Source organism: Cheilinus undulatus, linkage group 9 (genome assembly GCF_018320785.1).
Source record: "Cheilinus undulatus linkage group 9, ASM1832078v1, whole genome shotgun sequence".
NCBI lineage: Eukaryota > Metazoa > Chordata > Actinopteri > Labriformes > Labridae > Cheilinus > Cheilinus undulatus.
This window is the reverse complement of record NC_054873.1, coordinates 15,837,392-15,850,652: the sequence shown is the minus strand read 5'-3', so window position 1 is coordinate 15,850,652 and position 13,261 is coordinate 15,837,392. Positions and strand designations below refer to the sequence as shown.

Genomic DNA, 13,261 nt, shown 5'->3' with positions numbered 1-13,261 from the left:
ACAAGCCAGTAGTCACAAACAGCCTTCTCTCTAAACATCACATATCTTCAAGACAATGACTCATATTTCCAAGAGCTACACTGAAGAAAGTTGGGTCAAATGCAGAGGGGTTGCATCTTGTGACTTAAGATAAGTCCCAAAAGCATTGCAAATATCATGCGTTGTCGTCACACGTTGCTCAGTAATCTTTCAGTTAATTGTTTACCAATCATGTTGAAGAACAACCCGAGGCTGTTTTTAGGAGGCACAGAAGGGCAAAGATAGTGTAACCTAAGGTGTGTGAGGGTTTTTTTTTTTTTTACTTATGTGTTTTTTATATTCTACTTTGGTCATTAAAGAAAAATGTGAAGCATTTACAGGATCTAAATTCTTTTCCACACATCCTCACTGAAAATTCAGTGGGAGAATGGTGGGAGTCTAAATGTCAGAAAGTGATACATAAATTCATGCCAGCATGCTGTTACATAAACATTCACATACTAGCAGCAGCAGTAGCTTACTAACTTGTGAATTTGTACAGTAACACCACCAGAGATTCTTTTTCGGAGTGCCACTTTTATTTATTAACTGTGTCCCTGCGACTCTGCGTCCGTGCATGGATACAAAATAAAATGATCTACCCTGGACAAAGGCCTCGCTTGCTCCAAAGGGTAGGGTTGAAGCCATGTGACCTTTACAAGTTGAAGTCATAATGCTGTAAAACTGTAGAACATCAGGTTATCACAGAAGTCAAGGTAAATTTGTTTAGCTTTAGGAGAGGGTCATTAAAAGTCCATCTATCGGTAGTGACCTATGAGGGGCCGAAGGTGAGATAATGGCGAAGTCTGTATTGTTGCAACATGACGTGGATCAGCTGATGTCAGCATTTCTCAATCAAGTCTTTTGTAATGTCGCAATGAGACACTTTATGGACCAAAGCATTTGTCCGCCTGACCATTACACCAACAGGGACTGTAATGACATTGTACTCAAATATTTAAAATGGAGTTGGCTCCCTTTTGCAGCTCTCAGAGCTTACACTCTTCTTTGAAGGCTTCCCAGAAGATTTGCAGTGTTTTTGCGGGAGTTTGTGCCCAGTCATTGTGTAGGGCATTTAAGGGGTCAGGCACTGTTGTTGGAGGAGAAAGCCTGGCTCGCAATCTCTGTTCCAGATCATCCTGCTGGGGTTGGGGTCAGGGCTCTGTGCAGGACAGTCAAGTTCTTCCACCCTGAAATCATCAAACCATGTCTTTATAGTCCTTGCTTTGTGCACTGGGGTACAGTCATGTTGGAATAGAAAAGGGCCTAGGATGGTTGGCACAATGTACTCAGGCAGGTAATGTCTCCTGGCATCCACCAAACCCAGACTCATTCATTTATGCCAAACAGGGAAGCGTGATTCATAATTCCAGAGACCTCGTTTCCACTGCTCCACAGTCCAGTGTTGGTGTGCTTTACACAGCTCCATTCAACGCTTGGCATCAGCTCTGGTGATGTGAGGCTTGCATAAAGCTGCTCAGTCATGGAAACCCATTCCATGGGGCTGTTATGCTTTAATGCCAGTGAAAGTTCAGAGCTCTTCAGCTCTGGAATCAGCAGAATGTTGGTGACTTTTTCACTTCATCCACCTTGGCAGTCATTGACCCCGCTCTGTGATTTTACGTTGCCTTCTGCTTTGTGGTTGAGTTGCTGTTGTTCCTAAACGCCTCCACTTTCTAATGATATAACTGACAGTTAAATATCCAGCGGGGAACTGTCATGTCTAACCGCCTTATTGCAAAAGTGCAATGATTCATTTTGTATCACAAATGTTTGCAAATAAATTTCGATAGACCTGTGGCATCTTAGTTTATTTCTGTAAAGCTCATGATGTGCAGTCTAGATGACCCCTTAAACCCTTTCCTGTAATTTACTCCCTTCCTTTCCTTTATGGATGCCATATTAAAAACGCTCTCTCAAACTAAATATTGATCAACTTGGATGTGTGAGGTTAACACTCATTTGCAAGTCAGTCAGAATGTAAACATTTTGTCATGTGTCGTTTTGCATTGTGTGGCTTTTTGCCTTTCCAAGATAATGATTTTTCTAGCAAGATGATGGATAAATTTGGATAAAAGTGCACTTTTGTTTGAATAAAGGTGTTATTAGGCAATTCCCAGCTCCATGATGTATGAGCTTCAGCTCTACCACAAACACGCTATGTGGTGCATTTGGTCTCTGCAACAGTTAAATGCTTCTTTTTGTTAAGGTTTAAGAGGGGGAGACTGATGGTGAAACTGTTTCTATTATTGTCCAACAACATCCTAGGAGAATAAATAATTGCTTTTCTAATGGCTCTTTCTTTACAAAGAGTTGGTCAATATTTTTCTCTGGACCATGAAGCTGGTTTCATAACAATGATATTTCTCCAGTCTCAGTTATTGGCTTAATACCAGTCTAAAGTTTCCATGTCTCCTTTGTACAAATGAAAGTAGATTTCTGCTATCTAGGTCTTTATTGTGCAATATCTACATTTTAATGGTTTTATTTCTCTCCTCTGTTCCTGCAGGGTTTTTTCCGGCGGACGATCCGTCTGAAGCTGGAATATGACAAGTGTGAACGCCGCTGCAAAATCCAAAAGAAGAATCGTAACAAGTGCCAATACTGCCGCTTCCAGAAGTGCCTGTCAGTGGGCATGTCCCACAACGGTGAGTGCTGCAGGGCGGGGCAGGTCTGGGCACCATGTCAAGTCGAGAACACACATACACTCATGCGTGGCTCTTGTTACTTGTAAACACACACTACTAGCACACTTATGCAGATGCCAAGAAAGATTGAGCAAGCACGTACACACATAATTAGCACACGTAAGTAACAGAACACCATAGGTGAGTGTTGAGTTGCATGTTAAGGCAAGTCACTAACTGAAGACTAATGCAGGCTGTGAGACTGATTCCTTTAAGTTAAAACCATTACACATTTTGACCAGCTGCAATTTTTTTGTCTACTGCAGTTAAAGCAAATCTGTGCTCATGCACAGCATGCTCCAGCTATGTGTGCATGCTGCAGCTTCTGCCGAGCTGTAGTCATATTGAAACGCAATAGCTGAACTCACTGAACCCTTGTGGTGCAGATATGTGCACAAGAAGGGGAATGACAGGCCAAGTCCTGTTCATTGTGTTATTTCCAGTCACCTAAAAGCGTTAACCCTCTGAGGTCTAAGGGTATTTCCTCAATTTTTACGATGCTTCATAACTCACCTTTTAAAGGTACTTGTAAATAACACAAAACCCAAGCGTTTTATATCGGAATTTTCAGGACATTCTCAGCTTTATGTATATATAGAAGACTGTGTAAAGTCTTAATTTAGACCAAATGCTGAATTTTGAAATCAGATCTTTGAAAATTTTTGATTTTCTTGTGAAAACAGACCTTCACTCATGTGGATGAATTGTTTTGGTGCTTGAAATAGATTTACCAAAGTTTAAGCTTCACAAAAGTAGTGGAACATATGAGTAACATATTAGTTAAGTGCAGAAAACAGGTCTAATGAGAAATTTTGTCATATCGTTTTTTGAGCATAAATGTTGTTTGTCATTCTTTTTTCATCAAATGTCTCAAATATGAGATAAACGAGGCCGAATAATGACTTCAGCTTCGCTTTGCCATCATTGGAGATCAGCAGGTCTAATTCTCTGCTCTCGCTTCAGTCTCTTGCCTTGCCTCTCCACAAAAACTGTGATAGGGAGGGCCTTAGGGATTTCTATGGAAGCCAATTTCTGCCACTTCCAAAAGAAAGATGTGGAAGTTAGGATATTTAAAAAAAAAAAATCCTAAGTCATAATTATGAGATACAAAGTTGAAATTATGAGATCTAAAGTTTAAATTGACATTTTACCTCAAAATTTTTATCTCATAATTATGACTTTTTATAAATTATGACTTAAGATTTTTTTTTTCAAGAATTGCCTTACTTTCACTTTTTTTTTATTTGGCAGAAATAGGCTTCCATACATTCCAGGGTGACAACTGATTGGCAAAAGATTATGGACAAATGATTCAACCAATTAGATATGCGCACATTGACAGATTCATCCAAGGGCCCACAGTGAGAGGTGATGACATGTGCCCATTACTCTCTTTTGGCCCTTTAACTCCAGCAGTGAATCACATGGGATGACAACAAAGGAGGGAAGTGAAAGATGAGATTCTCCTATTTACGGAAGTGTTTGACTCAGGCTAGACTATGTCGTCCCAACCAGCACTGAATGATGATGTTAAGCCAAAATTTCACTCAACAGCTAAGCAGGATCAGAAGGACCAAGAACTGAGGACTATGAGTAATGCCATTAAAATCCCATTTATGCAGAAGTAAAGAAAAACATCAATTTTACAAATGCAAGTGGGCTTATAGAAAAGTGAAACCACAATATTGTATGAAAAGTATGACAACATCAAAATAGATGACAAAGAGGGCCATTTCAAGTTTAGAAATATTATTACTGTTTTGCACTTGATAGTTATTATAAATAGACCTAATTGACTCAGCTCTCTAAAGGGTCTGAATTTAAGTGTTATACCTTGCAGCTGTTGTGGTGAACTCTCTCTAGGACATGTTTATAATGGCATGTCTATTATCCCAGATCGTGATACACATCATACTGTATCTTGGCCTCTGTATTGTGAAATGTACGGTATCTGTAGGAAATACCCAGCCCTAGTAGAACACAGCTGACTTTTTTTGTTCTGTGATTATCAGTCCATCCTCCACGTCTGCCACCTTATCACAAGTAAAATTTTTTATCTTTACTGTCACATGCAGCATCTTGACATCCTAAATATTTCCTTTCTTCTGTCAGATATTTTTAACCTCACCTTGTCTTTCAAAGAATTATCGAGCTCAGAGTCGAAGTTTTCTGCTGAACATTGTTTGCTCTTTGCAAACATACAATGTGACATTCTGACCCCTAGTCAATGTCAGCATACTGACTGTTAAAAAAAAAAGCCCTCTTTGTGTGGGTTTGCTGCCACTCCTTTTGTGGTCCATCAGAGTATCTTTCTAAAAGTCAAAAGGTCATTGCAATCAGAGGGTTTACATATAGACTGTGCACACTTTGCAGATATTCCATACTGGTGGCAGTGAGGTTACTGATTTCAGTGGCTAGCTTAAGACACAGCCTTGATCCTGATGAATATACAGACGCACCTTAAAGCTCAGCAGCAGTTGTAGTATCCCTGTCAGCTGTACTTCCTCTTACGGTATATTTGTATTAAGTTTCATTGGTCTAAATGTAACCTTAGAGGGGGAGGAAGGAGATTTGAGAGCTGAGAAACCTGATCTTTCGAGGTCTACAGGACAGCAGAAGTGCTAATTTTGGAGCTTTGTCCCTCTTTTTGTATTGACTGCCGATCCATTTCACTGCAGAACCTGAAGACAGTAGATGTTCATTGCTAAGTTCAGCAGTTTTGGCTTTATTGGACATGAAATTACTGCCAGTTTAGTACAGTGATTCATACCCTCTATTTGTTTGAATAACACAAAATTGTTATGCATTGTATTTATATGAAGCACAATTTAAGATACTTTAAGATTAGGACTTTATCAATCCAAAAGAAGATCCAAAGAAATTGTGGTGCCAGGTTGCTCCTACATTACTGTAAGATAAGATACGTTAGACAATATATTACGATACAATACAATACAATACTTTATGATAAAATATGTTATGATACGATATGTTTCAACAGGTTACGACATGATACCATACAATACGTTACAATACAATGCGATATAAAAGAATATATGATAGAGAATGTTACATTACATTGTGATATGATACACAACGAGTCAATACAGTGATGATACGTTACGACATGATACATTACGATACGATGCGTTACAAAACAATGCATTATGATTCTATACGTTACAGTTACGATAAGTTAGGATATGATACGTTACAATACGATACGTGTCTATACGATACGGTGCTTTTTATGATTTGATATGTTAGGATACAGTACGTTACAAAAATGATATGCCACAATACGTTGCAATACGATACGTGAGGATAGGATACGTTATGATAAGATACAATACGTTACTTACGATATGATACTTGTGATACAATACTATACAATACAAAATTATGTAGTACAATACTTTGCAATACGATACGTTACGTGCAATACAATAGGTTACAATACGATGCGTTTTGTTACGATACGATACATTACGATGCCATATATTACAATGCGTTACGTTACAATACAATATGTAAGGATATAATACAATACAATAAGTTACAATACCTCGTGATATGAAACATCACGATAAAATACTGTATGATACTTAACGATTTGATGTCGTCTGTTACGATATGATATGCAATACAGTATGTTATGATACAATACGATATGTTTGTATCATGACGGACGATCCACATGACTGTTTCTCTCAATGATTATTCTAAACAACAGTGGAATGTAAAAGTAAAGTAAAAGCCACATCTGTGTATTTTTCCATTGTGCTGGCTTTGAGACTTTGCTTCTTTCAAACTTGCGTCATACTTGAGTGCATTGATATATCCATGCTCAGCCACAGTTGTCTTGGCGCGAGTAGTTATTATGAGTGCCGGCCAGGAGGATAATGGGATGGAGGGCCCTAGTGTGAATGCACCCTTAGTTTCAGAGTTTGTTAGTATCACAATACACACAAATTATTCCAGCAATGAAATGAAACAGCCTAAAATTACCTCATCATTGATTGTTATACTGATATACAGTACATATACTGATATTACCTATGTCATGCACTGACACCATACAGTCATGGAGTGGTTTTTGTTAACCTGAAGTGTGACAGATGACACCTTTGAAGTCTTGAATCTTCTTCCACCAATCAGCCGTTAAAACAGATGACTTGGTGGATTGACAGACTGTCCCCCCTACCATCTTCAGCCCCCTCCCCTCTGGACTCAGACTCATCCCCTCACACTACTTCTTAGGACTTATGCTTGGCTTAACATCACTCACTTCCTCTCATCTTAATTAGACTTGGCTCCTGCCCAGGCATCCGCTGCTCGGCTTTAGCAGCTTCAGACGCTCCATCCACTTTGTGAGCAGTAATCTAATGGGCCCTCATGCTGTCTGCTCGCTCCGTATCCCGCCACTGCCCAGTCCCCGCTCAGCCGGCCTGGGTCTGTTTCAGCAGTGGGTGGCATTTTAGGGAAAAAACAAGGAAATCAGATCTCCTTTTTGTGCTTTTATAGTCTCTTAAAACGCAGGCGGTAGGTGCAGCTGGAAGTTAGCTGCTCAGGATTTGTGTATGTTTGTGTGTTTGTGTGTGTGTGTTTATGAGAGTGTGCATCAGCTTATGCCCATTTAAACTGGTGAGGAGGGGTTAAAAACAGTTCATCTCTAATCTCATTAGTCAAATGAGATCAGGCCGTCTGAAAGATGCCAGCATCCTCCCGTAGAACAACAACTTATGTTGTGTTGAAACACACTTCAAACACCTTTTAATGCAGTTATCTCTCATGTTCGTTCAGAATTTTCTGACATGGTTGTGCAAAAAAAAAGGAAAGTATTTTAATCCTCGTCTTAATGGAAAGGACAGATTTTGCTTCTGTTCTTCTTGTTTTGAACTATTTATGCTTAATTTGTATGGAAAATATGTACTAGTCTTTCTGTGTGATGCTTTGACACATGAAGGTTATATCATGTTTGCATATGAACAAAGTACATTTATTTAGAAAAAGTGTATCTGGATGGTCAGGCAAAGAGTGAGTATTATTTTAAATCAATTCCACTATAAACAGCTTGGATTACCTAACATGGGGGGTGGGGGTAAAGGGGAAAGCTTTCTAGGCTGCTTCCAATTGGGGGTCCCATGGGGGTCAGCAAAATCATGGTCCATTGTAAGGTTAAACTGTGACAATCATGTTTTATATTCAACGTGAATGATAATCACTCATATCAAAGAAACAAAAAAAAAATCGTATTTATTTATTTCTGCCAAAGTAAATTACATTTTCAAAATGTAAACCAATTTTCTTCAAACAGAATTTCCTTTTTTGGTTTGTAACAAGGTAGATGGACACATTATTACATTAGGGCTCAAACCCTTTGGAATAATTTACCTGAAAGTCTCAGACTTGATCTCCTTTCAATGAGCTCTTAAACACACACCTTTTTAGATTAGCCTTCTCTTAAATAATTTCTCTGCTTTTTAAATGTACTTTTACTTGTTTTTACTAATATTTTGATGTTTTAGATTTTTATTTTATTTCAAGATGTTTTTTTAATTCATATTTTTTTTAATTCTGTAGTTTTGAATATATGTTTTTTCATTACCTTTGTTGGATTTGTTTGTTGGACTTGTGAAAAACTTTGTGACTGAAAAGTGTAATATAAATAAAGTAATTATTATTGTTACTATTGACTAAACCATTCAAAAATAATGTTAGGCTTCATAGCAAAGCCATGATGTGCACAAATATCAGGAGACCAGAGAATAAAGTAAAAAGAATTGTAATAGTATAAGGGAAAAATAATGAAATAATTTCAAAATAAGACAAAAGTTGGCAAAAATGTGTCAAAAGCAGCAAAAAAGCGTCAAAAATGGGTGGTAAAGATGAGTGTGTGTTAAAAAAAGAGGGGTTATAGGCAATATTGGTGAAATGTGGTTAAAAAAATTAGTCTTAGCAATTAGCAACAATTGGTGGTAAAAAGTGTTCTAAGCATGGCAAAAATGGGTAAAAAGTGGCCACAAAAGTAATAAAGCAGCAAGTTTTGGTTTAGAAAGGGAAAAAAGCTGGTCAAAGTGGGATCTTGTGAGAAGTGCATTGAGGGCCAAAGCCTCTGATTATGGCTGCCTGCGCACCACCTGAGCTACACCAGCACCCACTGAAACAGCATTTTCAACATGGCATCTGCTGTGGTTTGGCTTTAAAAGCCCCCTTCACAAACCCAGCAGGCAACAGCACTCAGACTTTGTCCAGTAGTCTCTACCGTGGCGTGCAGGAAAGGAGCCACAGAGTCTTGCAAATAAGGCGTAGAGACATAACCACTTGGCTGCCACCGCCCCTAATTTGCACATTTTTTAATGATAATTTCAAATAAATGTTAACACCATATTTTACAATAGTCTCCAGTTTCTGAAAGCTGGTGTTGTGTGTCTTAGTAGAACATTGAATTTTTGTGTAAGCAGATACAGGGAAATGTGTTCAAGCAGAAAAGTTAATTTTGTAGGCACTGACCACCTTTGAATCAACAACGCTTAAACACCAGGATTCATCCATCCCAAGCTGCTGTTGTGCCATGTCTCCAGTCATTATGACTGACAGCTACCTAACACCACACTGAGATAATCATAACACTCTTCAGGACATTGTGCCATCCCACCTCTGCTATTGCTCATAAAAAATTCGCATTGGATCTTATGTAAGATGAATTAACTTGAATGCTTGTATTAAAAACTGAAACAGACGTAGGAGATGATTTTGCCTTTTTTGGTAAAGTGGTCTGTGTTTTTCTGACCATCTGGCCCCTCTTCTGAAGATTATTTTCATTAGATTCAGTCAGTGCTTCTTGCACTGTCACATGGCAGGACTGGCTCCTATGGTTGGCCTTTTTTATAAGCTGAAAAATAAATTATCTACATTCAAGCAGAAGCTAACTGCTTTTACTTTGAAATTAAAGCATTCTCGTCATGAAATGGATTTAGTAGTCATTTTTGGTGTCTTGAAAAGCTTTACTGTTTATGGCATTATGCTTTCAGAGCAAATAAAGCATGTAAGATGTTCTTATTTATTATACAATAGAAATAATGCTGCCCTTAGAGCAACATATTGGGAGAAATAAGGCCTGGGATTTAAGGAAAACAGATGGCACAGGAAGTTTTTGAACTGCTTGAGGTCTGCTTTTCTAATTTACTGGTTCTGTTCTTAAACATATCTTTTCCACTGCACCCAAAGTTGTATTTGGATGTTTTTAATATTTCTTGGATGCATTGAATGATTTGGTCGTGTGCCTCCTTGGATCTTATTGTGCTTTGTGGGATGTCTCTGCAGATTTTATATTTTCTGATTTATTTTAAGGCTTTTTTGATTTCTTTACTTGAGTGACAGCACTGTGAAAATTGGGGAGCGTGGGGGAAGGATATGTCAGAAAGGAGCCACAGACTGGACCCAACAACAACAGCCTCTGCACATGAAACATAACCTTAGGCTTTCAGCGCACCATCTCTGTATTCAGAGCCTATAAAAAACACTCTGGGGGATGTTCAGTGCCTTGGAATTTTTATGTATCCATCCCATGACTTATACCTGATTACCTTCTTCTCTGAGCTGTTTGGAGTGTCCTTTTCTCTTCATGGTGTAATGGTAGCCAGGAATACTGATTAACCAGTGACTGATGATCTCCATTTCATTATATTGACATTGATTAATCGATAAAATCAATAGTAGGGTAAAACAACCAAGGGCTGAATACTTTTTATAGCCACTATAAATTTGGAAATTAAATCCTCGCTAGCATCTTTAATGACTGAGTGCAATAGTTTTGTGGAAGATCAAGCTTTTTGCCCTTCAGTCAGTTCAATTGTGGTGTTTCTGTTTGTAATGATACTGTTTATTCTAGGTTATACAGTATTTTATTGTATTTTCTAAATCCTGTATTTGTCTAACATTATGTCCATTTTGCTCTCCTCAGCCATCCGTTTCGGCCGGATGCCCCAGTCAGAGAAGCTAAAGCTGAAGGCAGAGTTGGTGACAGGGGACAGGGAGGTGGAAGACCCCCAGCTAGCCGACCAGAAGACACTGGCCAGGCAGATTTATGAGGCCTACCTCAAAAACTTCAATATGAACAAGGCCAAGGCCCGAACTATCCTCACCGGCAAGACCAGCACTCCTGTACGTTCATTCGGAGTCGGGGGTGATGTTTGAAAAAATGTGTGTCAGTGTGGATTGTGTGTTTGTGATTGTTCTTTTAACCAAAATTTCCTCACAGGTCAAGGCCAGCTTATCCTGCTTATCCTTGTGAAGGGGGCTTTTGAAGCTCCCCTTTGGAGTGATTTCATCTTAGTGTGAGCACAGGCAAAATTTGCAATCAAATTAATTTCTCAATACGATCTCGCAGCAGTACCTCAGAGAGTGAGAGCTGCTAGCCAATGACAGAAATAACTTTCTCAATCAGAAGAGGCGAGCCAACTTACAAGTTGGACAAGGAGACATCTGTTTGCAGCAAAATGATATAAAGAGCCAGTGTTTGAGCACATTACCTCCTCCTCTGCGGCCTGTTTCCTTCTGTGACTCTGCTCTGCAGTTGACAATTTAACCAAAAGTTGCCTTTTTAGCTGGCAGTTTTTTTTCATTTCCCTTCCTTCAACCAGAAAATAGGGGTCGACAAGAGGGGGTCAGACACTGCAGGCCAGAGCTGTTGTGAATTCCATGGATGGATTTGTGTAGGTGTTAAAAAGGTCAAGAGGGACAGGTCAGTAGAAGTGCACATCCATGGTCAAACACCGAAATTCCTCCTCAGCTTCAGAACATCAAAGCCATAGATGGACAAGGGTGCTTTTAGAGCATACAGGGAATCTGGTGGATATTTACAAGCAATCAAAAAGAAAGGCAAATATTGTTTAATCCATCTTTGATTTTAAGATCATCTATGGAGTCACAAGACTTTAACACAACACGGGGACAAATTTTACTGCCTAGATGCTCACATGTTGCATAACTTTGAATCTGAGAGTGTTGGTGTGAATGAGAGAAGCCCTTTCTTGTGTTGAATTCAGAAGATCCTTTATTTGTATTTAGCTGAAAATCACACCAACAAGTCTAGATCTAGGTCATCTACTTATTTGGAGCCAGTGAACACTTGTAATTAAGAGTCTAGTCTGGTTTGACTCATCAGTCTCAATGTCTGGGACAAAAATTTAGCCATAACACTGAATGTGTCACTGTTGGCTATGATTTCTGCACAATGAATTCATGCCAGCTTTATAATCTGACACAACTGGTTTTGTGTCAGTGTTTTGATTAATCTGACAACACGTCAAGTCTTGACTGTGATTTAAGTTTAAGAAAACAAGCAGCTTAAGAAATGCAGGTTGTTGCTGTAGCTCTGGGCAACTTTGCAAAATACATATTTGAGTAAAGGAGTAAGATTGACTTTTTTAGAGGATATAACTATTTAAACAACGGTTGTATCAGATTAAATCTATTTTTATTATCCTGTCAGTTTGTCTTCCTCTTTAGTTCTGGGAGAAAGTTTATTATAAAAATATCTTATCTGGAAACAGCTATGCATTTTTGTAATTTTTTTCATGTTAAGCTGTGTGGATGCTATGCGAGAGACCTATTTTGTGCATTTTATTTGCATGCAAACTTAAACCTGGTGCCGCCAGATCATACCTGGATTACATAACATACCTGCAAAGACTAAAGATATTTGCTTCTTCAGGTGGAAGCTAGCAATGCTAGCTTACATATATTCAACAGACAGTAAACCCTGTGCACATTATATTTCCTCTATGTCAAGCAATATAATTATGATATTTCAGCTAAATATTCACAGCAAAACTTCTAAGAGCAGCTAGCAAGATTGCACAATCCAGGTTTTTATGAACCTGCCCCTCTAAGATAGCCAAAGCAGTGTTGTCCTGTGAACACACAGCGAGAGTCTCATAGAGCTGCTAGCATTGCTGCACCCTTTTTTTTACCTAGCTTTGTAAGCTAGTCAAAAAGTTAGCACGGCAAACATTATTCTTTAAGTATTTTGGTCAGAGCACAATTTTAGTACAGTCATACACAAAAGCTTTTATTTCTTGACATTTATTTTTTTAGCTACCCTTTTGCCCTCTAAGCTAGCCAGTAGGTTAGTGCAATACATATACAGTGCTTAACAAATTTATTAGACTACCTGTCATTTTGTCTCAGAGACCATCCAGCATCATGAAGTGCTTTAATGCGGACTCTTTCATTTTCAGTGAGCTCTCCACGTTTTACCATTTTGAACAGGAATTAGGGATTTCAAACTGAATTCACCCAAATTTGAGCTGGCTCACTGGGCTTCTCAGAGAAGTCAGAAATTTATCAAGCAAAACATTCAACCACTAAAACTCATTTTTATGTTCAGGAATGCAAGTAAATAACTATAATTTGACATATTAATCAAGAAATATTAATGTGCTTTACTATTTTTTCAGTTTTTTGTAAATCAGTAAATTTGAAAATTCATGGATAACAATAATAATTGTATTTTAGCATTAAAAATATCATTTGGGTTAAAGAGCTTCTAC

The 13,261-nt window shown here is 38.4% G+C and overlaps 1 protein-coding gene across 4 annotated transcripts in view; it reads left to right on the top strand.

Moving 5' to 3' along the window:
* Positions 1-13,261, top strand: part of pparab (peroxisome proliferator-activated receptor alpha b) — a 55,707-nt gene that overhangs the window by 33,028 nt on the left and 9,418 nt on the right. For all 4 annotated transcript variants that reach the window (XM_041795011.1, XM_041795012.1, XM_041795014.1 and 1 more), the window contains 2 exons: positions 2,528-2,666; positions 10,672-10,871. In XM_041795011.1, the coding sequence (XP_041650945.1) occupies positions 2,528-2,666; positions 10,672-10,871 (339 nt within the window). The remainder of the gene's footprint in view (positions 1-2,527; positions 2,667-10,671; positions 10,872-13,261) is intronic.